Source organism: Mesitornis unicolor, unplaced genomic scaffold, assembly GCF_000695765.1.
Source record: "Mesitornis unicolor isolate BGI_N332 unplaced genomic scaffold, ASM69576v1 scaffold20279, whole genome shotgun sequence".
NCBI lineage: Eukaryota > Metazoa > Chordata > Aves > Mesitornithiformes > Mesitornithidae > Mesitornis > Mesitornis unicolor.
In genome coordinates this window covers 2,252-28,392 of record NW_010209590.1, presented here as the reverse complement: position 1 = coordinate 28,392, position 26,141 = coordinate 2,252, and the positions used below count along the sequence as shown (strand labels likewise).

Below are 26,141 nucleotides of genomic sequence, written 5' to 3'. Positions count from 1 at the left end.
GGGCGGTCCGAGCCCGGCCGGTTCCCCCGGGCGGCGCCGGGGAGGTGCGGGCTGGGTGCCAGCCGTGTCGCCGGTGTGCGGACACGGGGCCGTCTGCCCCAGGCTCTGGCCAGCGAGAAACAGCGGTGGGTTCAGCTGCAGGGAGGGGAATCCCGAGCCGTGAAAGGCAGCCGTTTTTTTTTTTAAAGCAGAAGCGAGGAGTTGTTTCTGGCTCTGCTCCCTGCTTTCTTCCCTTTGATTTTTCTTTCTTTCTTTTTTTTTTTTTATTTGCTGGCTCTCATCAGGACACTTGTTCAACTTTGGGAGATGCTGGACACTGCTTGCTAGATCTGGAAGGAAACAAAGAGTAGTATATTTTTTTAAAAATATGCAAAAAAAGTTAATGTCGTTGAAGGTGTTGGGGTACGTCCAAGAGTGATGTGCTGTCTTTTAGTTAATTTGGACTCTGTGAAGTCCATGGAAAAACCTGTCTAAAACAGCGCCTTTCCTAAAAAGAGAGAAAGGCACCAATCTGATTTGTGAATCCCATTGATATTCCTCTTTTTCCTGCTCTTTCATGAAACAGATTCTAATTTATCAGCTTTCCAGACAGGAGGAGTCTGCAGGTACTAATGCTTGAGCTGATCAAAGCCTCCCTTCCTCGAGGTGGCATTTGAATTCAGGTGACGGTTGTGGGTCAGTGGCTCACCCCATCCTCCACTCTGTCCCACCCAGGCTCTTATTAGCGTTCTTTCTTTTCACCATGCAATAGCGTGGCTGTTGGCAAGGAAAATAAAACGGAAAATAAATCCAGGGCATCTCTGAGCACAGCAGCAAGAGGCTTTACTGAAGCCCAGGCTGGTTTAGAGGTGGATGCAGGTGCAAAGGTGTCCATAGCCGTGGTGGTGTTGCAGTGTGCCTGTGTGGAGGAAGCACTGAAGGATCAGGCTGGTAAATTTTGCTCTGGTGCCATCAGGATCGGGGTGTAAAAGTCCCTTTTTGCTCGGAGAAGGAGCCTCAGTTTGCATTGGGGTCAGCTGGCTGGGAGATGATGCCTTAAAGTTGGGTCAGTGGGGAAGGACTCTGTGGAGCCATGTGGGGGAATTGTGTGCCCTGACACCCGGAGCAGCTGGCTGCAATTTTCCTCATCTAGTCGCGTTTTTCTGATCTTCTTTTCCCTAATCCCCAGAGCTTTGTGGGAGTCCTCCTCTGAAGTGGCTCCAAAGTTGTTAGCTCCGGGTAGCTGCTGGCTGAGCGCAATCAGACCTGGCTCTGTGGGGAGGGGGTGCACAGGAATGCAGGAATGTCTTGTTCCCGGGGCATTTCCTCATGGGAAAGGAAGATGGGAAGGGATCCTTGTCTGTAAGTAATCCAGAAGCAAAACCTTTCTCCCCTTGCAGACAATGAATCGTTTCAGAGAGCTGACACTGTTATTTGTGGGTCCTGGCAGACTAGATAAGAGCTTTCTGCCAGGCACTTGCTCAAACCAGTGCCAGCCCCAGCCTTGCTGGTTGCCTTTCTCCGTTGCGCTGGGTGGGAGAGAAGCCTTTGTGTGCCATGGCTGTAATCACAGCGGTGTTTCTGGGTGAAGGAAGGTTGTTGCCTGTCCCCTTGGTTACACGGTCACTGATTCTGGTCCTTGTATCTCCAGGCCTTTTTATTTTCCAGACAGAGGATGCTGCTTCGGAGAAGGAATTTTTCCTGCCTGGCTCTGCTCATGGGGCTGTGAACAGCAATTTCCAGGACCCCTTTCCTTTCCCCTTGATCTAAACCTTGCACGAGACTGGTTATACATGCTCATTAAACAGGGAATTAAATCACATAGGAATGCTCTTTGCTTGATGTCTTCTCTATTACAGAGCTATGCTTAGAAGTTGAGGTTTTTCAGGCGATTGTGTGGGCTTTAGCTAAGCTGTGAAAAAAAAAAAGGGCCTTGTAAACAATAAGCCTTTGTGATGAAGGCAGTGTAAGTGTAGTTATCACCTGCCCTATTAAAAAGGGGCATAACCAAACTAACCAGACAGTGTTGTGCTTTTCCAGGTAACGCAGCGATCTTTAGGAGCGGCCCTGGGAAGCAAATGCAAGATGAGCAGCGGAGGACAGTGCAGACGACGCAGAGGGCTCGCGGGCTGAGCCACGAGGATTCGAAGATGTCTGCGTGCAGTGACTTTGTAGAACACGTTTGGAAGCCCGGCTCCTGCAAAAACTGCTTCAACCCAAAGAGTTCCCATCGGCTGCAGACACCCCCAGACGTGGGAGCTTGCGGTGCGCTCTCGAATGGAGTTAGGACCAAGCCCGAGAGCCCCGCGTTGGAAGACGAAGGTGTAAATACTTCCCTTTTTTCAAAGCCAACAATTGCTGTGAAGCCAACTATGATAAATTCAGATGTTTCTGACGCGTGGGCGGATGTGAATATGAATGCGGATCTGTCACAGGTAATGATTAATCCAGTCAAAGCATGACTTCCCGTTACTTACCTCTCCTTGGGAGTGCTAGGGGTATCTGCTAAAACAGTTTCCTTCCCTTTGTTTTTCCTTCTGGCTCTTTTTTAAGCCATATATTGGCTTCTCAAAGTATTTTGGCTGAAGCTGAATGTGCTGTTGCTCACAAGGCATGTGCAAAAGAGCTTAAAAATACATTGTTTGTTTGGGAACTTCCAATTTTTAAATGAGGATGCAGGTTAAAGTTATTTTCCTGGGAAGATATGCTGAAAAGAAGTCCTGTCTGGTTGTAGCCAGTGCTAACTGGATCCATGGTGTCTGCATGTGGGGGGTGTCGCTTCAGAGGCACGTGTTACCCCTTGCTTCTCCCGCTCCTCCTCTCTCTTGGCGTGCAGGATAGACCTCTCTCAGGTGAAGAGATTTTGGATACATTTCCCCACCTGCTCCCCACTGCTGAGTGCAGCCAAGCCGCTATCCCAGAGTAACCTGTGACAGCCCATGTCTGTGCTCTGCAGCGTGCGACTCCAGAGCAGCCGTGTGAAATGAAAAGGAAATAAGCAGAGGGAGGTGCAGATATTCCTTCGCTCTCTGAACCTTTAATTGCACGGTGATTCGCAGACAAGATGACAGGTTGGACACGTTTCTGGCAGCGAACCCACAGAAAGAGAAAGGAAAATGTCTTATTTCAGTGCATTGCCATTGTTGGTAACGCAGGGATTACAAATGGTCCAGGAAATAGGATAAGCGTAATCTAAGTAGAAAAGGTTTGTGGTAGTTATTGGTGGGGTGAGCTCAGAGCAAAACAGACTGCAAATGCCAGAGGACTTTTCTGTGGAGTTTTTCTTTTGTTGTTTGGGTTTTTTGGGTGGTATTGGGGGTTTTTTTTGTGCTTAGTTTTTTGAGGTTTTTTTCAATTTCTCTTTCACTTTGCATATGCACATCCTGACAGCACACTTGTCTCTTTGGCCTGTGCAGGTCAACTGGGGCATGGTTTCCGGCAAACACCTCCTTCTGAAATCAGGTGATGCGCAGCGGATCTGCCTCGACAATTTCGGCAACGGTGGCGTGAGAAAACCCTTCCTTCACAACCCGCCCAGCGACTGCTTATCTTGCTGTCCTCCTAGCTACTCCATGGTGGGCCTGCGTGGTCTGGAGAGTCGAGTGGAAAGAAATGTCTCCATTCACAGCCTGGTGCTGGTGGGTGAGGTGAGCAAGCAGGAGGACAGAGTCAAAGACAAGTTTGCCTTGCCACATCGAGTCCCCTGCCATAATCCGTCCGCTTTGGAGGACAGAAGCACTGTGAACTCCAGCAGAAACAGTTCTTCCCAAGCCAGAGAAGGAGCAGCGCTCCCCTCAGAGGGCGACTGCAGTCGCCTCCCCTCTGGCTTTGAAAGCGAAGGGGGTGAGTACTGTTCGATCACGGACTGCCGCAGAGAGTGCCCTGCCTTGCGGGAGCCGCGTTGTGCAGAGGGGAAGGGCGCCCGGTGCGAGAAGGAGAGCCCTGCGCCCTGTGGATGGAGGCAGCGGGATGCTCCAGAGATTCCCAGGCCAAGCGGCAGGGCAGTCAAGTTTGGTGAAGAGGAGCGCAGAGCTGTGAACGTGGCCTTCTGCATCACGAAAGACCAGGGTGATGCTCTCCCCCGCGCCTTGCGTTCAGAGAGGAAGAAGCTGACTCTCCACGCTGAGCCTGCCGCCCTCCCTGAGAGCACCAGGAGCAGCAAGGTGGCTGCTTTTGCTTTATCCCCGGAGGACGAGGACTCGCCTCTCCCTGGAGAGCCCTTGGTCACCGGAGCCCCCTGTCCTGAGGGTTCGAGTGCCCCTCAGCAGGCTCTGGTGGAGCCACAGCGCCCTCGCCTCACCGAGCCAAGCCGCAGCGATCCCATCTACGCTGAGAGCACCAAGAGAAAGAAGCCGCAGCTGAAGGCCGTCAGTGGGCAGGCAAAAGCAGAGAAGCTGGCCCTTAGCACTGGCAAGGAGCAAGCTGATGGGATGTGGAGGGATGGTGGCTGGGTTTTGGGTGGTGAGAGGGAATACCAGGACTCCACTGGTCAGGTGGCGGCCAAGATAACCATCATGACCGCACACACTGAGGATGATCACAAGACAATATTTCTCAGCAGCCCCGACTCTGCAGTGGGAGTCCAGTGGCCATGTATCAGCTCCACTTCCCACCCTGATTTTGGGACTTCATCACCTGTCGTTGAGCCTGGAGAGGTTTTTCAAGCACCTGGAAGTGAAAATGGCCCAAGATTTCATCTGGCAGCGCCGGCCAAGACCTCCGTTACTGAGAGTCCAGCCATTCCCCCAAAGATGTCCAAAAACGGCCAGCTGGGCAGTGAGGGGAACCGTGTGCCCCTGGTAAGTTCCCATGTGGCAAGGTTTGGTGATGATAGCAGCTGCGATGGAGCTGGTGTTCAGCTGCTGCCCAGGAGCTGTACGGGGACGTCCCCTTCTCCGTGCACTCATGTCAATGGGGTCTCTGCAGAGGAGTCCAGCAGAGGCCTGGCAGGGTCATCCTATGACAGGAGACAGAAATACTACGCCCCAACATGGACCAAGCAGTGCCGGATAGAAGAGGAGGAGGAGGAAGAGGAGGAGGAGGAGCAACAGGAGGAGGAGCAGGAGCTTTTAACCCACCCATGGGCAGGGGGAGCTGAGAATGGGAAAGCTGGTGCCGACCTTGTGGATGATGGCCCAATGCCGGAGCGGACTGGGATCAGCAAATCATCATCTTTCTCCTTTGATTTCCCTAAAGACAAGAGCAATGGTGTGGAGTTTGCACCACCGCCACCACCGCCGAAAAAGCAGTCCAGGTACAGCCTTGTGAGTGTGTGCGTGGTCGTCTGTTAACCATTTGAAATCTGGATGTTTGCTGCAGGGATTGATTGACCAGGAGGGGCTTCCCATGCTCTTTTCCTTCCTTTTCTGTTCAAGGGTGGGCTTTCAGGGGCATGGGAGGTGACTGCACGGCTGAAAAACTTCTTACTTTTTTACTTTGAAAAGCTGTCAGATCTTTGCACGTCCTGGTTCAAATGCCGTGCATACTTGCAAAAGCTCTTCAGGGCTGCAAGATATGGCCTTAGGACCCAGTATTCAAGTGAGAACAAGGTCCGTGTCTGGGATGGCTGAGGCTTCCCATATCAGCTTCATTCTGTCCCAAAACAGGCCACTGATGTTGAATAGGATAGAAAATCGGGGGGTGCAAGCTCCTCTTGTAGGTGGGCAATTTCTCTCAGTGCTAATAGCAAGGGCCTCTGAAATCCTCATTTTCGGTTTGGCTCCAATGTCTTTTTGTTTTTAAGGTTAACTCTTGAAGGCGCAATTTCCCAGGGAGGATTCCTGGCCTGTAAGGGAGTAACTGGAGCTTGGTTAACGTGTGCTGATGATGTGTGGGAGCAGCCTTCCCCTCGCTGCTCTCCTGAAGTCAGGTTTGCAGGCAGGGGGACAGCAGGCCCTGGAAAACAAACGTGAATGAGGGAGAGCTGTCCTGTCCATCTGGGAAGGAAGTAGCTCTTCTAAGCAATTAAAAAACCAGGCTTCCGATACTTTGTGTGCATTCAGTATCTACAGCTGTGTGTATCACAAAAAAAAAGGCCAAAAAAAAGATTAAATGGTGAGAAAGACGAATTTATTTCCTTGCCATGCAACTAATGGATTAGGTCTGATCATACTGGGGAGGGAGACTTTCACATTTTGTGGTTGTCCTGTATTGGCTTTATTGCGTACTTCAGTTTTGTTACCTGGAACCATGCATTCCACAACAGATTTTACTCTAGCTCCTTGATTTAGAAGTTGAGAGAAGAAGGGATGAGTGTTCGGAGGAGAACTTGCTTTTGGGGTCCATGGTCAAGCTTATGTGTAGGCATCAGTCACCTCCAGGTTGAGACTGGGGTTGAGCTGGCCCCTCCTCTGTTTTGTTCTCACACTGATTTTCACTGTTTTTAGGGCTGGCTGGCCCAGGAAACTGGTGCTTTAAATTGACCAGTGGGAAACAAATTAGATTTCTCAAGGAAAGGGATGAGCTGAACAAGAGGCTTCAGTTTTCCTTAATGCTGGGCTTCCTGCTGTGATGCTGCATGCCTGCTGGAGTCAGAGGAAAGAAAGGGTCCACAAGCAAGTGAGCACACAGCTGAGCTTTATTGCCTTTGGAATCAAAGAGCACACTAAGATGGGCTTTAGCTTTGACCCTGTGAACTTCCTTTCATGGCTGCTGCCACTTGGTGTCTCCTATCGGGCTGTGGCTTGAGGTTGTGTCTGTCACATGAGGTGTTGCTGAGGCCCAGCAGAGATGATGTGACGCTATTGAGCAGTGATAGTTCAGGAAACACCAAGTTGTCTGCCCAAAGTCCTCTATAACCCGATTCCTTCCCCTGCAGAGCAGAGGTTAGTGGGCAGGTCAGGAGAGTGGTGGCACTCAACCTCAGCAGCACCTTCCACTTGCAGTGCTAGGACCTCCTTCTGCTCATGGAGGAGCAGCCATGCCAAGCCCTTTGCCTGTGCTGGGGGCAAAGACGCTGCCCTGGCAGTGCTTGGAGTCTCCTTTCTGCCTTCATGAGAGCTGGGAGTGGAGGCAGGGGGGCTCCTCGATGTGTCAGGGTGTCTCCAGCTGTGCTCCAAGCCAGGAACATGCCCTGCTGTTGCCTTCTATGTGGAGTTACGATGATCCACCCTGAGGGATGTGGAGCATTTTCTGCTCCTTGGAGGGGCCATTTCACGCTCCTGGTGCGATTGGGCTGTGCCAACTGTAACAGTAGCTTCTGAGTCATCCTGAAAGCATCTGTGTGCTAAAGCCTGAGTGAAAGCAAAAGGCAGGGAAACTGAGGTCAGTGAACGCGTGGCATCCGTGACTGGGATCTCTGGCAGAGCCATAAACCCTTCAAGGTGAGGCTGAGGTAGGTGCTGGCATTGCTCTTACCCCCTGTGGCTGTAGACAATGTGTTGTGCTCCATGTCTTTGACTCCTCAACACCTTGATGCCTGCAGCTGAGCCTCAGGGCGCCTTGCTCAAAGAGCATAGCCCTCCCTCCAGCTACCAAACCCCGGGAGGAGCGATCTGATCCAATGGCAGAGGTTTCGCAAGCCGTGCAAACCCAGCTGGTTGTGTTGTTTTGTTTGCTTTGAGGGTGCTCTCGTTTTCATCTCGAGCGTGGCATCTCTGAGCGTGTCAATGCAGGAGCGGGGTGTTGGTACCTGGCTGACACTGTTAGAGAGATGGCTATGTGCACAGCCCGTTAAAATCACGGCAGCGATGGGGTTGTGTTACCCAGGGCAGTCGTTGCTTGCAGCTTTGGGTGGTGGCACGGCTCTTACCTGGTGCTGGAGGAACATCTAATCCGGAGATGAAGGAGGGAGGGGGTCTTGCACCCAAAGATGGCTCTGAGACACCTCTGTACCCTCCTGGGCACAGGCAGTCTGTGGGCACATGCTTGTCCATAAGAGAAGAAGCACCACCGGTATTTCTGCTGCATTTAGGTAGTCCCTCACAGAGACAGAGCTCATCAGCCCAACATGTTCTCCAGTGGCTCCTTTGATGGGTGGATGTCGTTGAAACCACCGTGGACCTGGTTGTGCCACAGTCTTGGGGGTTGGGGCTGAGAAAATCAGGGTTCATTTCAGCTTCAGGAAAGGTGTGAAACCATCCTTTCTCCTTCCAGATCTCAAGCTGTAGCAAGAGACTTGATTTCATGCTGGAAAATGAAGCCTGCCTGCTTGACTTTCCCAATTACACTTAATTGCTTATTTTAAAGAAAACTTGTATGTGTGTTCAAAGCAGAGAAAGGAAAAAAAGTGAGTCTGTAGATTTTGTTTTGTTCATCTTGGCTCTAACAATTAAAAGGGAAAAAGTTTTTACAGGGTAAATTCCTGCCAGGCATGGGGGAAACTCCTGTTTTGCAGTAAGCCGTCTCTTAGGATGGCAGAAGGAGTGATTTTAGGATGCAAAGTTGGTGCAAAAAGAAAGGAAAATAATTAATTTGTGCCTGTTTCATCCTATATAAAGCTACTCTGAGCCTCTTATGATTGTGTCTTCATACAGTCCTTTTTTCCTGCTTGTCTGAAAGATGATAGATATTTAATGTATGCTTGCTCTGAAAGGGAATGGAAAATGAGTTGAATTACATGAGGAAAGCAATTGGAAAGGGCAGATGGTGGCTGTTCTTCTTCCAAAAGCCGGGAAGGCAGTTGGCTACGGAAAGGGCTCACCGGGGGAACCAGGATCCCCTGGACTTGTTCATGCAACGACGAATTAAAAGTTCTTTGGTGTAAAATGCTGTAGTGTGGCCTTCGGTTTCTTGGCACAAGGGATGAATCTTTGCTGAAATTTATGTCTCTCTCATGCAGAGGGTCAGGCTAAAAGACTTTAGTGGTTCCTTCTAGCCTGCAAAACCTTGACAGTTAATTTATTTCATGTGCCTCTTAGAGAAAGGAAGCAGGGATGCTGTTTTGCATCTTGAGCTGTTTACCTCGTAATTAATGCCGCCTTCAAAAGGCAGCGCTGTGGGTAGCTTCTGAAATGTGCTGAACGCGCTCGCTTTGGGGTAACAAAGGTGCGCGGCACAGCACATCCTGACACCCGGCATCGCTGAACGCAGCCGGGACAAACGAGCCTGAGATGTGCCAAGAGAGCATGGTGTGGTGCTGCTGCTGCCGCTTGTTGCCAGAGGGAACAGAAAACGGGAGCTGTATGAAAAACGAGGGTGTTGGGAATTGGATCGCCAGGAAAAGAGCCAGGTTTGTCCCTCTTTGGGGAGGCGGTGCTGGTTGGTGGGGCTGTGCTGTGTTTCTTGCCAGGAATGGGTCTGTGATGGAGCAGCGCTGCACCTGAGGCAGAATATTCCCCTTTTCTCTCCTTGGAGCTCGGTGCCAAAAGCACACTGGTGACATGGAGCTGCTGTGGCAATTACAAATGCAACTGGATGTCATGTGGGACCCAAATTTCAATCATCTTCTCTGTGACTGTGTTTTCGGTGACTGTGGATGATAGCAGGGACTTGCTGCGTTTGGTCTTGGACAAGCCAGATTTATTATTATTATTTTTAAAAATGAATAAAATAATAATAAAAACCCCAAAACTCTGGACAGCATCTATTTAAATCCATAATTAAAAATTTAGTAACTAAAGTAAAAAAGGGAGAATACGTCTCAAGCAGAAGAGAATCGCCCTCCAGGACAGGGAGGGAATGCACCTTTTGGATTCTCCCTGTGGGTTTTGTCTAAAACTAATCAGGAATTTCTCATGCTGCTTCTGCCAGTGGACCATTTTTAAAAGGTTATGATTTATCAGCCAATCTTGTTCTTTTAAGATGAAAGTAATTAATTTTTCTGTGCATCTCCTATCTTGCCACTTAAAAAAAGCTCAGAACTGGAAACTGAAATGACATTTGTTGTCCTCTTGACCACATCAGAGCATGCAGTGATTTGATTTTCGACCCATCTACCATCTTAATTCTGCACCCCATCCAAATTTCCCCTTGCATCTCCAGACTCCAAGCCCTTGTTTCAACTTAACCTGTGCTACATAAAACCTTTTTGGTACAGGGAGGAGTGGTGTAGTCTTCTAAACAGAGTGAGGTGTCTTTCAAAATCCACTTTTTCTCTCGCCCTGCTTTTGGTTTCCCCACGTTTACCAGCTGGTAGGAGAAGGAGAAGTGCAAATCCAAGCCCTGTCTATGGTGGTTTGTGTGTGTTCTCTGCTTCCTTCCCCTGTTGTGGGATTTATAAAGCTCAGCATCTCTGCTACCTGCTCAAGTCCTGGTATCTGTGCTGAGAAGGAGAGCCCCCTCCTGCCAGCACAGCAAGGCTGGGACCACCCCACACCCCGTTATGGGGCTGCAGAGCAGAGATCGGGTCTCTGCATGGAGGAGAGATGCCTTCCAGCATCCTCCACCACTGCCAGCATCTTCTGGCTGGAGATGCATTGTGGGGCATGGCAAATGATCCGGGTTCCCTTGCAATGCTATGGAACAACAAATGGTGTATATAGATATATAGACATATATATATTTTTATTTATTATTTTTTTAATTAGACCACTGTTTTCAACCTTGACTCGTTCTAGGCAGTGCTGTGGGAATTGTGTGGAAAGCCAGCTGGATGGAACTGCCCAGGATGGGAGAACTGGGGAACAGTGAATGGGAAGGCTTGCCAGCGTGTTGCGCGGAGGATGTTGAGTAATTGAAGTGTATTTAAAGCTGCCAGAATCATTTGGGCAGCTGGAAATCCTGTCTTTTTAGGTTAATAGATAGGGAGAGCTGACTCTTGTGACCTGTTCTGTATGCACTGGCAGACGAAGGAGGCTCTGGTGCTGCTCTTCAAGTTGCCAGTTAAGTATGAGGTGCTGAGCATGGATTTTTGAAAAGGAGGTAAATTAACCACTGCTACCTCCTTCTGAAGGGAACCAGAGCCCAGAGATGTTAGCAAGCCAGTGGGGAAGGATTCCCAATGATTTCTACAGGTGTAAGATGGATTCGTGCTCTTTTTTTCCAGTATCCTTTGGTGAAAAGGAGCCACCTGTGCCTTTGCATTCACGCGTGGTGGAAGGGACACAAGCAAAGCTGGGAAGTTCAGGTTGGCTGGAAATCAGGATCCCACAGGCGGTCGCAATGATGAGTTGTTCAGCTCCTGGGGTGGAATTTTACCGGAATGGGAGAGTTTGACCCTAGCAAGTGTTTTCAGTAACTCTTTGGTGTAGTGGGTGGTATTTTAATGTGTGCAGGCTGCAGCTTGGGCTTTAAGCAGCTCACAGGAAAAGAGCAAGATGTAAAGCAGAGAGGGAGATGTAAAGCGGGGATATTTCCGGGCAGTATTAGCTGGCCCGGCTGTAACATCTGAAACAAGAGCAGGATGTCGTTTAAGCAGCAAACAATTTCTATTTCGGTGTGCCTATTCAGGAACTGCATTTTCACATGAGTCGTGGCTGTGTGGGGAGGAAACAGGGGCTCTCTGTACATCTGCCTTCACCACCGGGCTGGGGCAGATGCTGCGGCCAGCGCAGCGTGGGCAGACGCCGCATTGCGCCCAGGTTGCTCAGAGGAATAAGGTGTGGCCGTGCACCGTGGACCTTGGACCCCGGCGAGCAAAGTCCCGTCTGCCTCCGAGCGCGGGAATGGTAAGGCAGCTCTGCGGATTTGTGTGTGAGCCGTGGGGAGCTAACAGAAAGGCACCAACTTTTCTTTGGGGGGGACGCGGCGGGAGGGGAGGAGTGCGTTAGGAAGCCTCTCGTCTGTGCAAAGCGAGAGCGGTCCTCTTCCAAAATCATCTTCTTCTCTTAGGGATTCGAACGCTTCCTTGATTATTGCCGGGTCAGACAGTGCACCCGAATGGGTGTGCATCCGTGTGGGGTTTTTTTTCCCCTCGGGTTACTAAAAGACAAATGTCTGAGGAAATTATAGGATAAGGATACATCTTTATAATAATATTTTAAAAAATATTTAAGTTCAGTTGGTGGCTTCCAACAGCATTAATGGTAACAGAGCTAAAAACCTCAATGTGTCTCTCACATTCTCTCTTTTCAGTTTTTTTGTGTGGCACATTGTGAAGTTTTGTAAATCATCCCCAAGAGGTTTGCTGTGGGAAATTCATCACTGGTACATGACCAGTGTCTCTGCTGAGTTATACCTGAGGTGGCTTTTAGAGCCTTATTTTCAACAGCCCCTGGGTATTTTTAGACAGAGGCTGCTCGGGCAAATGAGGAAGTCTGGCAGAAGTTTCTTCCGGGCTTCTCATATGCTCTGCGCTCCATGTGGTGCTGTGGACACGAGAGTAAGTGCTTTGTCTGGATGGGGAATGAAACATCGCTCTGATCTTCAAATGAAAATGGCTTGTGGCATCTGCCGCGCTCGGGGGTTTCGGCAGAGGAGGGATCCCGTGTGAGTGAACTGGGTGCCACACGAAAACGGTCGTGCACGTCTTTTGTTTGCCTTTCTCAGCAGCCATTCAGCCGCCTGATTAGGAAACACCGGATACCTTCCAGCGAGATAGCTGGTGGAAGCCCTTTTTCTTTTTTTTACAAGTCTGCCGCTAACTTTTTCACATTCCTAATCAAGAACTTGTTGAATTTTATCAGCAGGTTGGCAGTTTTACTTAAAAAATGGGGACCACTAACCTTTGTTTGCTGACCGATAGAGAGTCTGAACTGTACCAAAGCTAGCGGTGTTTGTGCTCTGATGTGCTGCCTGGTTTCAGCAGTTTCTGTTGTTTTCCATGAAGGAAAAAATGAAGAAAATGCAGGGTAGAATTCTTTATCTTAGCAAAAAGTCCTGCTTGCTTCCAACTGATCACTTAAACTGTGACCTGGCGGGTTATAAGCCCAGTTTATGGTTTATTTATTTCCTTCTTTAGATGGAAGCTGCATGGAAAACTGTAGGGCATATGTTAAAGGTCCTGAGTTTGGCGGACACTTGTTTTCTGCAGGGGTGCTTCTTCTTTCGGAAGGTGCCAGTGGTTACTGTGACGCTCTGAAGAGACCACAGCTGCCAGGGGTGGACTCTTCTTCCGCTTATACCTATGCCATGCAGGAATTGGGTTCTGATGCCCTGCCTCAACCTGCCTTTCTGTATAACAGGAGGAGTGATGCCGCTCCCTTCCCTTGAGAACTTGACTGAAGGCAAAGACCGGTGGTTCCCCACTTCCCAGTGACAGTGGCCAAGGTGGGATGTGGTCCTGGACCCTAAATGTGCTTGGCAAAGGAGATGCAGACTGGGGCTGGATGCTGTTGGCTCAGTGTTTCTCTGTCTGCTCAGGCACAGCTGGTTTGTCCTGGGAGGCTGGCATGGGGGCGTAACCTGCTCAGTGACAAAGGGATACGATCCCCAGGTGCTAGAGAAAGAAAAAAGTGCAGAGGAATGAAGAGCTGTGATGTGGTAAAAGGCTGCAGAGTGCACGGATGCTCAGGGACCAAGCTAAGGCTGCTCTTGGCTTGAGTCTCCGTGCACAGGGGCATGCGGGGTATCTTTTGCCACTTGTTTCACAACTCTTCTCTTTCGCTCTCCCTAGGCACGCTCCGAAAATGAACCCGAATAACACGGAGCTGGAGAGGGCCAGCAACAGCTCTGCTGAGAGCCTCAGCCCACCCTTCAGGAGTGTCCATGTCACCTTCACAGCTGGCTCCAGCGACAGCCTTGACTCAGACACGCAGACTGGCAGCGATGGCAGTAAGTGACCAGTGGGTGTGGGAGAGGTGGCATCGGACCTGAGGAAGGAGTTAACTCCATCCTGAGTCCCACTGCTGGGACAGCATCTTCAGAGCAGGGTTCATGAGGGTCCCATCACCTAGTTTCCCCCTTCATCCTTCTACTTCTCCTACCCCTCTCCCTCTTGATGCACTTAAATATGTGGCAGTCAGGCCAACATCGTGGGCTTTTTCCTCTTTCATTTGGCAAGCACCAGAATCACTCATCCTGTGGCTCTTCTCTTGTCTGGATAAAGCCTGCATCTTAAAGCAGTTGTCCTCTTCCTGCTAGTGCTTCATAACATTGAACAAGGTCACAAGTAGCCCTGCCATAGAAAGTCCTCCACAGATTTTTAGGAGTACCAGAAGGAGTCTTGTGCTAGAGGTGATGTCTCCCTCTCATCACATTCCCAGTTAGTTCTTGAAGGGGAAAAAATCTGCCTGCACTAGTTTAACAGAGATTAAAAAGTACTTACTATGAAGTCACTTTTTTCATCAGTGCGTAACAGGCATGCACTAACGTGTTCAGCAGCTCCCAAAGTATTTCCTTTGCAAAAGCAGCCTTCATGTAGTGGAAGTTCTGCCTTTCCAAGAGCAACAATTTGCAGCAATAAAATTAAGAGCCAGGTTTCTGGAAACTCCATTTTTCCAGCACTGACTTGGAGTATGAGAGTGAGATCATGCCAGGAAATTGTACTAGGGGAATTAAAACTCACAGATGTCGGATCTTTGCTTGCTGGGCGCAGAAGCAATTTGCTGTCAAAAGTGATACGGGACAAGAGGATTTCTCTGTCTCCACTAACAGAAGCAACTGTTTGAACTCATTTCGGGAAAGCTGAGTTTTTAAATGAATAACCCAAATGCAATTTTTCTTGCTGATGCAAGCAAGAAGCTATGCAGTCAATCACTGAGGTGAGTTCACATTAATTGGCTATGCTGTCAGATGTTAAAATATGAAGCAAGGGGGGAGCTTTTAAGCCCTTGATGTGCAGAAGGAGTCTACGCTGAAGGTGCAGATAAGGAAAGTTGTGAATGGGTTTCATTCATTACCCTGTGCTTGGGGCAGAGCCCAGCAGCACCTAAAATAAAAGGTAAGAGTAGTTTGGTATCTATGGGCCAGGCGTGTGGACCGCTTGCCAAAGCTTCCCGTGCTGACGTTTGTTCCGTAAGACTCTGTCAAGTAAACCTGGCCTCTCGAAACAGGAATTCAGCTGTGTGTCCTGGCAGAGGTGTCTCTGTTAAATTGTTCTCGGGCTGCGTGCCGAGAAACTTCTCTTGGCTGTATCCTCTGTCAAAGGACCTTGGACTGGAAGCGGCAAGAGATGCTGTGCTGAACAGCCCCTGCCTGTGGCTTTTGACAGAGGGGATCTTTCATGTGGACCAGACAGGTTATGATGGAGATTACTGGGTTTTCATTAATGCTTGGGAAGCTCATCTTCCACAGAAGCTGAAGTCAGTGCTGCTCATTCCTGGGGTGTCTCAGGAATCTGATCCCCAGCACTTGGAGTTTGTTCATGAGCGCTGGCGAGTCACTGGGGCTGTGATGGAGACCAGTGCCAGCTGTAGCTGACATGAAACTGCCCCGGGGCGTTCCTATGGGACAAGCCAAAAGCTACTGTGAGGAAGTGCCTGCTGGCAGCTGAACCCTCAGCGGCAGCTTGTGAGGAGGAAGGGTGGCTTGTACCACACTGCAGCTTTGGGAGCTGCGTTCAAAGCAAGCAATAGATCCCGCTATCCGCTGAGCTTGCTTAGACCAGAACCCCACTGTGCACCTTTCAAGGCCTACACTTGCATGCAAGGTGTTAGCAGAGCTCGGGTTTATCAAGAGTCTCGCCTGCCATTCAAGTGGCATAGAAAAATCCTCTGAAATAATTATCTTCTTTTTCATTTCCCCTGCAGACCCCTGTACTCCATATTCAATCTGTCTCCACAGCCTGAAATTACTGCTCTTTATTTCAATATAAAATCTTTTTTTTTTTGTTTTCCTTCCCCTTCTTCCACCACCTGCAACCATATTACCTGTCTCCAGTCTGGCCAGAGTAGGAAATAAGCCAGCCAGCCCAATCCCAATCCATGTGCAGCTGGCACGGAGCTGCTCGAGATTTGGTGGTGTGCAGTAGGCCAGACTGCCCTCTGAGCAATGGTGTCTCCAATAAGCTGGAGCAGTAAGATGAGGCCAGATTTTTTTCAGGAGGATGGAAATTGTCAAAATCCCAGGCCTTGCCCAGTGACCCTTGCTCGATGTGAGGCAGAGAGAGGTTCAATGTATTTCTCAGGCTGTTCCATTAAGCTGAAGCCGGTGGGACGGAGCTGCGCAGCTGAGTCACTTCTTATCATGCCATGCTGCTGAAGCATGGGGTGGCAGCTCCCAAGGCTTTGCTCATGAGACTGTCCTTGTATCCCTGAGTGTTTCATTCTTACCTCCTTGTGGGTGACATCACAGCTTAAATATTTACCCTCTACAGGCTTTTTACTACTGTGTATGCAGCTCATAGGGAAGTGGTTTGGTGGGGGGAGGCATTTCTCTAGAAGGCTGGCTGCAGGCTGCTGTGCAAACCCGTTGTAATTACCCTATTTAAATGCAAGGGCCACTCATGGCATCTCCTTGTCTGTTGTTGTCTCCTAGGGCACTCGTCTGAGCTGAACCACTCACCCCCTCCAGCTGAGAGCCAAGCGTTTCCCCCTGTCCCTTTCCTTCCCGCCTCCGGTGAGGATGGTCCCTCCTCTGCCCCCAGCTGCCCACCTCCTTTGCCCCAGAAGAAGACAGTGAGCAGAACGGTGTCCTCCCCAGACGGCTTTTTTGGGGGACAGGCGTCTTCAGGCAAAGCAGCCGATGCTGCCATCCCCAGGCTGAACGTCAGCCACTCCGAGAGCAATGTCTGCCTCCGAGAGGATCCTCCCTTTGCCCACCCAGCCAGCCTGGGGGGCCGCCCCGGAGCCTTCTCCTCCTCTGAATCCCTGGAGAAAAGCTCCAAAGGAAACAGTTACTGGGGCTCAGCCACTGGTAAGAGCACAGGGGCTTGCATCCCCAGCCGAAACCTCCAGTCCCTTTCCTCCTCGCAGCTCAGCGTGTCCAGCCAGGTGTCCTCGGGCTCCAGCCTCCAGCTCCACAATCTCCTGAGCAACATTGACAGCAAGGAGGGGGTGTACGCCAAGCTGGGGGCCCTCTACGCCGAGTCCTTGCGCCGCCTGGTCGCCAAATGCGAGGACTGCTTCATGCGGGAGCAGAAGAATGAGCTGCACTTCAGCGAGAACAACTGGTCTCTCTTCAAGCTGGCGTGCAACAAGCCCTGCTGCGATTCGGGGGATGCGATATATTACTGTGCCACCTGCTCCAAGGACCCTTCCACCACCTATGCTGTGAAGGTAAGTCCATGCTTAGGAGGTATGCAGGCTTATATCCATCTTCCAGTTTGGGAAGATGAGACAAAGAGGTGTGTGAGGGTCCATAGCTGAGCTGGATCTGAACATTCAAGCTTCTTTTTCCCCATTTCTGGTGTGTGGATTTGAATGAAACAGTGGGAAGCAGACTTAGTGGCACGCCTTCGAGAAGCACCATCAGCACACAGCAGCCTGTTTTCTCTGCTTGTCTTTCCCACAGGTGAAGTTTGGCAAGCAAAACCCCTTCCAAAATTGCCACTTTACCCCTTGCAAAGGTTCATTTGGAGTAGTTTTCACTGTAACAAATAGGGTCTGCAACCCAACCAGTCTCTCTCTAAAAAGCCTTCGTGCAAACACTGTGTTGTAAACTCAGAGGTATTCACCTCTGATGACAAAAGCTGATGAAAGGCTGTTCAAAAGACAGCATTTTTGCTTCTGCCTGCCTTTTAAGTGGAAGGTCTGACCCAGAAACCATGTGAGTGCTTAGATGATCTTGAAACTACAGGCGTCATTAAGGTATTGCAGATCTCGATTAAACACCATGAGGCTGACTTAGACACACTGTTAAGGTCAGGTCTGAAATATTTTCCTGTAACTCTGTGGAATCCGTGTTTGAAATGGAAACCTGAGGTGCAAGAGTTCAGCTCTTTGAAACCTGGATAAGTAAGCGTATCCAGCCCGTTTTGTGCACATCCCATGGATTTTGGGTTCTTAACCCATGTTACAACTTTGAATACAGCGCCTTTAATTTCTATTGAGACTTAAGCCTAGGGGCATCTCGTTGCTGCTTACTCTTCAGGTTGTTTTCAAAACCTAAAGTAATTCCCAAAAAGCATTGTCAGAGATGCATTAAGCAAGAAAAAAACAACCAAGAACAACTCTCTGCTGAATTGTTCCCACCGTTATGGCCCCCAAGGGGATGTTTTAGTTAAGTGGTAGCTTTAAAGCCAGTTGATATTCTAAAGGAAGCACAGTCAACCCAACGGGGCAGCCCTAAATAACCAGAATGGAGTTGGATGAGGTCTTGCAGCGATGCCCCTTGACCAGCACTCAGAGCTGCAACTTCTTCTGCATATCATACTGAAATCCATTGCAACTTTTCCTCCTGAAACCAGAGAGCTGCATGGTGACCTGCTGTGTTCCTTTTCAATGTGTGGTTCCCTATGGCATGCACACACCTTTGCTCTTGCAAAAGGTGGGGTTCAGAGGCTCAGCTCTGTGGCTGTGGTGCACGAATTCCTGCCAAGGCAGGAATGGGACTGCGCTTGTGTCCCTGCCTGTGATGTGGGGTTACTCTGTGTCCTTGGTATGCTGCAGAGCACCTCAACAAAGCAAAAACCACTCTGACAGGGCCGTACTCTGCACCAGCATAAAGTGAAGCCGTGTGTGTTTACACGCCTGTGTGTGTATGCCGCCTGCGTTGCTCCTGTGTGCCACCTTCCTGTTGGTAGCCGAAATGGAGAATAATTGTGAAACTACAACTGGCTGATTCCTAGCTGTCCCTCCAGGCTTCTGATACAGATTTTTCTGACATGAAAGAGATTACAGAGCTGTAGTTAAAATTAGACTTGGAGAGCTGCAAATGGGCAGAGGATCTGCCTTGAGCTGAGGAGCAGGAGCCAGAATTTGGGCTGTGCACAGGCAGACGTGGATACGTATAAAACAGAAGGAGCCAGGATTACGTGAAATGGCTTTAGAGGAATCGGGCCAAGATATGCTCCACACCTTGGCTTCTTTCTTCCTTAAAGATGCATAACTAAGCCAGCCCAAGTCTCCTACTTGGAGGATGCCTCTGGTGCAGCCAAAGCCATGAAGAGCGGCTGGCCGGGAACGATCTCCCTGTCTCCATTTGGCTGCAGTTATTCTGCCAGAGACTGCTCTCTTGCAGGACTCCCTCCCCTTTTCCAAAGCCATTCCCTGTGTGGGGAGGAACAAGCAGGCTTGTTTGGTAGAGGACTGGAAAGTCTCCTCCACTTTTGGGTCCTTCTGCGTCTTCCCACGTCCCGCTGCGTTAATCTGCTGCCTGCCTGGCTCTCCAAAGCTCGTCTTTCCATAAAATAAGCATGCAGCCATGGCAGGGGATTTTTGTTTAGAAAAAAGAAAGGACAATAGGGATTTGAAATGCCCCATCTCCACAGCATCGTCTCATCTGAGTGAATTACCTGCAGACGCCTAGATTCAGACCCTTGCTCAGGGAATACAAAAGCAGCCCACTTCCCCAGCTTCTCTCTATTCTCGCATTTATTTTATCTCGGAGGCAAAATTGATTTCTTGTCCGATTTTGCACGCATGCTGTGACTGGCAGTGGCACGCTCCAGGGTTTGAAGCCTTTTATGCTGAGTTTCAGCCTGTTGCCGATTCCTGTGGGTGAGATGTAAATACATCACTAACTAAAAGGAAAAAAAAAAAAGAATTATAGAATAGAAACGCCAGAAGGCCCCACAAGCTAATGGATACTCCTGTAATAAACATGGGTTTGAGTTTCTTTAGCCTTTAATGCAGTCATAAAGCTAAAATACAGAACAAAACGAAGATAAGTCATGTGGGTTTAAGAGAATCTAGATTACAAAATGCGTTTTTCCCTGGAGTTTGCTGTGCTCTCACTTATTTGTAGGCCTGTTGTTAGCTCCTGCTGTCTCTCTGGTGATTTTCCCCTGTGCTGATGAGTACAGTTCCTTGCTGGTTTCCCAAATCAGGGATTTGGGAGTAGTTGTTGACACAAGGAAGCGGAGTGGTTGAGGAGGATGTGAAAGTGTCTCCAGGGCTTAGGGCCAGAGAAGGGTCAGGTGGGAAGAAAATGCTGGAGGTCTCTGCCCACGCCTGACTCCAAACAGGGCCACCATCAGAGTCACGTCAGGTTTCATGGAGCCTCATCCAGGCAAGCATTAACCATCCCCAGAGATGGAGGTGGCACATCTTCTGCCACCAGCTTTGCTTTTCCCCCTGAAAAATGTCTCCTGGGTTGCAGGGGGGAATCTCAATGACATCTTTGATGTCTTTGATCTGTTGCTTCTGTTGGCAATGAAACAAAATCTCCTGTGGGAGGGCTATCTTCCTCCTCCTCCTCCTCCCTTCCTACAAATACTGGGCATTGCCTGGCAAAGGAAGCATGTCCAGAAATGCAACCCAGACATCTGTTTGCTAAGGTGGGGGTGTTGCAGGACAAGAAAGATCCTTAAGCCAGGAGATTAAAGTACAAAAAGGACCAATGCACCCTCTGCTTCTACTGATTTCTTCCTTAGCATCTGCAAATCTCAGGTTAGGATCCCACCTCTGAACTTCTGGTCTCTGTCACTGGCTGATGAGGCTTTTCCTTTGGTGTCCCCTCACAGATCTGTAAAACCCAGGAGTCCAAGGTGGCCGCTTCGTACTGCAGCCCCGCAGTGCCAGTCCACTTCAACATCCAGCAGGACTGCGGGCATTTTGTGGCCTCTGTCCCCTCCAGCATGCTGCTGCCCTCAGATCTGGGAAAAAGCATGCCTGGGGATGGCCTCCATCCCTCCCGCACTGCCAGTGAGCGTGACTGTGTGGTGGTCATCACCCGGGAGGTGCCGAGCCAGACCACTGCCGATTTCGTGAGGGACTCGGCGATGTTGCACCAAGCCAAGCCCGAGCTGTACGAACGTCGCGTTTGCTTCTTGCTCCTCCAGCTCTGCAACGGCCTGGAGCACCTCAAAGAGCACGGCATCATCCATCGGGACCTGTGCCTGGAGAACCTCCTGCTTGTCCCCTGCAAGCCCCCCATGAGCTGTGCGAAAGCCAAAGACGACAAACACTTACCCCGCCTCATCATCAGCAATTTTTTGAAAGCCAAACAGAAGCCAGGAACTGGAGACTCCAAACTGAAGAAGAGTCAGGCCCGGCTGGCCCCGGAGATCGTGTCGGCTTCTCAGTACAAGAAATTCGATGAGTTCCAGACTGGTATTCTCATCTACGAGCTGCTGCACCAGCCCAACCCCTTCGAGGAGAAGGTGCACCTGAAGGAGCAGGAGTACAGCCCCGAGGACCTCCCTGCGCTGCCCAGCCTGTCCATCTACTCCCGGGGGCTGCAGCAGCTGGCCCACCTGCTGCTGGAAGCCGATCCCATCAAGCGGGTGCGGATCACCGAGGCCAAGCGGATGCTGCAGTGTCTGCTCTGGGGGCCCCGCAAGGACCTGACGGAGCAGCCTCTCAGCCAGGAGGAAGCCCTCCGCCAGGTGCTGCAGAACTGGGTGGACATGAAGCGCGCCCTGCTCATGATGAAGTTCGCGGAGAGGGCCGTGGACACGGAGCGGAGCATTGAACTGGAGGACTGGCTGTGCTGCCAGTACTTGGCGTCCGCTGAGCCGGGCTCCCTCTCGCACACGTTAAAGCTGCTGCAGCTGCTCTGACCGCGGATCTGTTTTGGAGGCAGCTGAGGGGTCCCCGTTGCCTCGTGGCTAAAGGTACCCAGCCCCTTGACGCACGAGGGGCTCGAATCTCAGAGGTGAATGCACATCCAGTTCCTGCCCTGCACTCCCAGCACAGTGCACAAGACACATTTAGTACCCTCAGCACTGGTAATTTGCAAGCAGGCAAAACTGCTGTTTTGGGGGACTTTAATCCTATTTTGAGGGATTTTTAATTTTTTTTTGTTTGTTTGTTATGGTAAGTCTGTGGACTAATAAACTCCTGCCTGCGTGTGTGCATGTTTCTAATGAACTCGGTGCGCTTGAGTTGATTTCTGTGCCCGTGGGATGGTCCTTTGATCCCCACCCCCCTAAAGGACCAGATCCCCTTTGCCCGGGAACACCACCGCTCTCCGGAGTGCGTGGCAGGGATGAACGCTTGGCTGCCTCTCCTGGGGAGCAGACACAATTTATGTAATGCTCCTTTGCAGGGGAGAACCAGGAGGTGCTTTCACATCCACAGCTTCCATGGGTTCTGGCATCCATTTTGCTCCTCACTGTAAAAACAAAAGATAATGCTTGTTTCTGTGTATCAGCTGTATTTTCTACTGTGGCCAATTCGGTTCCAGCTGTCTATTACCTTTGTTAGATACTGATAGAGTGTTGTTTTCCCATCTAGCGGTGCAGCCGTGCAGGCTGTTGGTTGTGAAAGAGTGGGCGAGAGCCCAGGATGGGTCTGTTCAGGAGGGTAATGCTGCGTGCTGGGAATTACCCCTTGTAAAGTTAATGAAATGGAAAATCCCCAATTCACCTCCAAGGCCTTGCGGGGAGGGAAATCGGGGCCAGGTTGCTTTGCTTTCCCCATCCCTCCAGCTCCTGGTAATTCACCTGTCCCTTGTGTCTAGCATTTATTTAACCCCTGCATCAAGAGATGAGCTGGCATGTGGAACACCAGGGAAATACGAGGGAAGAGGGAGAAGCTGGCCCGGCTCCCTCCAGCCCCTTTCCCTCCATCCAGACATGCAGCAGCCACCTGGCTCGGTGGAGAGGCCATGCTGCTGCTCAGAAAAAAACGATTTTGTGAAGGATCGTGGGCTGCTTTTACTCTCTTCCACCCCTGACACAAGGCAGAGACGAGCTGCCCTGCTCCTGGCACGGGTTCTGCAGCCCTTGGAGAAAAGGTAGGTTTGGGGCACATGGAGAGAGCCCAGTGTGAAACCAGCTGAGCTGCCCCCTCCCAGCTCAAAAAGGGGAGGAATTCATAAGCGCTTTCTTCCAGCCTTGATTCCCCTCCAGATCCACACTGCTCTCTCGGGGCAATTTTAATTCCCTAGATTTTTTGACACCATATATTTTCTGTGAATCTTTTCCAGGCTTCTCACCTGGACTTTTTTTGTTTTCTAATCTGTTTGGTTATGGTTTGCTGCCAATGAGAGGAGATGGTTCCTTGGCTGGGCACCCATTTGCAATGAACTTCCCCCAGTCCCCTTAGGGAGGAGGCCGTGCACGTCCCTGCCTGCTGAAGGAATGTGGGATGGCTCCAACCGCGGCCGTCGGGGATTTTATTTATACGCTGGGTTTCTTGCGTTTGACTCTTGGGTCCGCTTCCCTCCAGCACAGGTGGCAGGAGCTTTCTGACCCCGGAACCCCTGTCCTGTGAGCCACCCTGGAAAGTCTGGTCCTGGATCCCTGCATGTGGTCTCACATGGGCCAGAAGGGTCATTAAATAGCTGGAGAACCTGCCTGAAGAAGCCCAGTGTGTTTTCCAGAGAAAAGATAAGGAAATAACTCAGTTTCTGAGCATGGATGTAGGGAGTAAGTTGGAGGCAGCTCTGCAGGACAGCACTGAAGGAGACAGGGCCTGGAACATGACAAATCTGAGCTGTGCTGGCAATGGGGAGGTTATATGTAGGGCAAGTGACCCACAAGGCCTGGGTTGGGTACTCAGCAGAACTCCAGACGTAGCCAAACATCCAATCAGCCCACACAAAACAAGGTTGGGTGCATTTTGCTGGCTAAGTTTCAGTTCAGTGACAAACACTGACACAGGTATTATCACAGGGCCAGCAAGGTGTGGGATGTTAACCTGACCAAAAGGCTTTCCCTGGAGCTTGGGCACTTGAGACTGGTTCTGGTGGTGGTCCTGGTACCCTGCAGCAGACCAGAGGCCAATGATAGTCCTGTAGCATTTTCAGCTATATTATTTTGAGATATGATGAGTGTCTTCTTGCCCTCATATAAACTTTTAGCTCCATGCTTTTCTGGTACCTTCGCCATAGCAGCTCATGCTTCTTATCCAGCCCAAACGGTCCTAGGCTTTTGGGTCCTGGGCCAATGCGTGGAGAAGTGCATTAGGGTTTCTGCTGTGTACCTTCGTGGGGAAAGCGACATCTAAGGCTCGGTTGAATTCCACAGCCGAACCTGAGGTTGTGTGCTTCCTACGTGAGATAAGGCTGTGACCCAAACCCCCAGAAGAGACACTGGGCAGGCAGTGCTGCTAGAAGCCCTCTTGCCTAGTGGTTTGGTGACCTTACCACCCTGCTTCAGAGCATCCCTTAAAGCTGGGGGGATATCCCAAAAGTAAAAGCCAACTTCCTTCTTTGGAGATGCTATTATATGAGATTGCCTGGCTGATAGCACTTCTGACCCTGCATGCTCACATGTGCAGAGATGTGCCCCACCAGCCGCACAAGTTAGCCCAGGACAGGCTCAATTCTGCTTTGGCTTCTTGGCGAGCAGCAGCAGCACCATGATGCCATAGGAGAGGGGAAGGATGCTGCTGTAGGAAGTCCAGAGCGGACGGAGCATGGAGAAGCTCTCACTCTCCACAGCCACCAGGATGCAGGCAATGAGGAGCTGCGTGAAGACCCACGTTGTGCCATGGTAGAGGAGCTCTACACCCTGGGAGGTGGCCTGGGCGCATGAGGGAGAATATCCCAGCGCTCAACCTAGGCCCAAAACCTGCTGAAGGAGCACAGGGGACCTCTGAGGAAGGCTGGGAAAAAGAGCAGGTACAAAAGCCCCTGGCCCAGCCGCAGCAGCATAAGCCTTTTGTGGAGGCCCAGGGACAGAGATGTAGCCTTCTGGGTGAGCAGCACGATGGCAGAGAGGGCAACGGCTGGCCTGGGAGGAGAGGGCACTGGAAAGCTTCTGAGAGTCCCTCAAAGGCCACAAATGGGGAATGATCTGTCCCAGGTCCCCATAGAGTCATATAATCATAGCACAATAAAGGGATGGGATGTGCCCATGGAGCTGCCCTGCAGGGAAAGGGGAGATGCCAGAACAGCCCAGGCTTTGCAGCACACTCGGGTAGTCCCAGCATGCAGGGCAGCTCCAGAACTGGCACTGCTGCTCCAGGACTGCTCCTCAAGGTGGGTGCCACCTCTCCCATGCTCCTCAGAGTCTGTAGTGCAAGGCTCAGAGTAAATCACAGTGGTGATGTTTTTCTCTCTCGGTGCCAGGATGATCTGAGCTGCCTGAGAGCAGATGGAGAGGCTGGAGTCCTCCTCCAAGCCTCGAAGCACCAGGGCAGAAACAGAGCAGAGATCAAACCCATGTCTTTGCAGAGACCCCAGAGCAGGGTGGAGAAGTGCATCTGTTGGACGATGCCAGGCCGGGAATGCCCCAAATGCCCTAGAAAGACCCCAATTCCTCTCCAGTGTACAGGGAGAAGAGCTCTCTTCACTGGGGCAAGGCTCAGAGCTGGAGCTCACCAGCCCATGGAGGGCCCCTCAAGTGACTTTCTGGTGCCTTATCCAGAAAAGGAGCACCTAAGTTACTCATGGCACTTGAGGAAGAGACCTCTTGGACAGGGAGCAATTGGAAAGGATCAGGAAGACCATTTGTCCAGTGACAGGACGAGAGGTGATGAGCACAAGCTGAAACACATGAAATCCCATCCAAGTCCAAGAAATCCCACCCAAACCCGAGAAAATACTTGTTTGTGTCTGTTGTGTGCATGTTTTGCATTGCAAATATGGTGTGTGGTTGTGTGTACAGCGCATGGTTTGTGGGTGTTGTGTGTCTGCATGTGCATGTGTGTTGTGGTTTTTTGTGTGTTCGGTGCGTGGGGGATGATGATTCGGGGCTGTGTGTGGCCCCAGCCGGTGCTTGGCTCCACGGGGGGGCCAAGGGGGTACAAGAGTGGCCTGAGCCCCAGCGAGGCCCTAGATGGGGTTGGAGGGATGTGGGAGAGGGGAATATGGGGCACATGAGAGTTTATGGGGCAAGCATGGGGGAAGTTGGGGGTACCCAGGGGGTTATGAGGTACATGGGAGGCTGAGAGACCCTGAGGGAGATATGGGGTATTGGGGAAAGCAGTGTGACACCCAAAGGGTCAGGGCATCAGGGTGGGTGCACATCCAGGGGACCAGGGGGACTCTGCGGGAACTATGAAGCACCCAGGGGAGTTGTGCAGCACCTGGAACAGTGAGGGTCAGGGGGAGTCTGTGGGGCACAGGAGATGTCCCATGGGCCCCCAGGAAGTTGGGAAAACCCAGGGGTTGTATATGAGGGGCCAGGTCCACCTTGGACAGGGTTGGGGTCACCCAAGGGGGCTCAGGGACACCCAGAGAGGGGTAAGATCGCAGGCTACCCCCCCAGAAGCTGATGCCAGAGCCCAGGCCTGTGTCATCTCCTTTATTGCAGGCCCCAGTGGAGCCCTCAGGGTGAGGGAGGACCCACCCCCACACTTACACCCCCCCAACACACCAAGCCTCACTCGGGGGGCGCATGGGTGCCAGCGAGGTGCACGGGCAGCCCGTTGAGGCAGGTGACACGCCCATGGTGCTGGAGCTGCTGGGCACGG

At 51.0% G+C, this 26,141-nt stretch overlaps 2 protein-coding genes across 2 annotated transcripts in view; one reads left to right on the top strand and one right to left on the bottom strand.

Moving 5' to 3' along the window:
• The first annotated feature begins 2,058 nt into the window (after nucleotides 1-2,058).
• LOC104547292 (tyrosine-protein kinase SgK223) lies at nucleotides 2,059-21,641 on the top strand. The gene is made up of 5 exons (XM_010192915.1): nucleotides 2,059-2,414; nucleotides 3,396-5,233; nucleotides 13,412-13,569; nucleotides 16,213-16,952; nucleotides 20,300-21,641. The coding sequence occupies exons 1-5, from the start codon at nucleotides 2,130-2,132 to the stop codon at nucleotides 21,335-21,337; spliced, it is 4,059 nt and encodes a 1,352-aa protein (XP_010191217.1). The 5' UTR covers nucleotides 2,059-2,129; the 3' UTR covers nucleotides 21,338-21,641.
• A 2,402-nt stretch (nucleotides 21,642-24,043) lies between these two features.
• Nucleotides 24,044-26,141, bottom strand: part of RNASE1 (ribonuclease, RNase A family, 1 (pancreatic)) — a 2,439-nt gene continuing 341 nt past the window's right edge. Inside the window, exons 2-4 of the mRNA XM_010192916.1 lie at nucleotides 26,055-26,140; nucleotides 25,586-25,622; nucleotides 24,044-24,247 (exon numbers count right to left, since the gene is read on the bottom strand). Coding sequence (XP_010191218.1) covers nucleotides 24,044-24,247; nucleotides 25,586-25,622; nucleotides 26,055-26,140 — 327 coding nt within the window. The remainder of the gene's footprint in view (nucleotides 24,248-25,585; nucleotides 25,623-26,054; nucleotide 26,141) is intronic.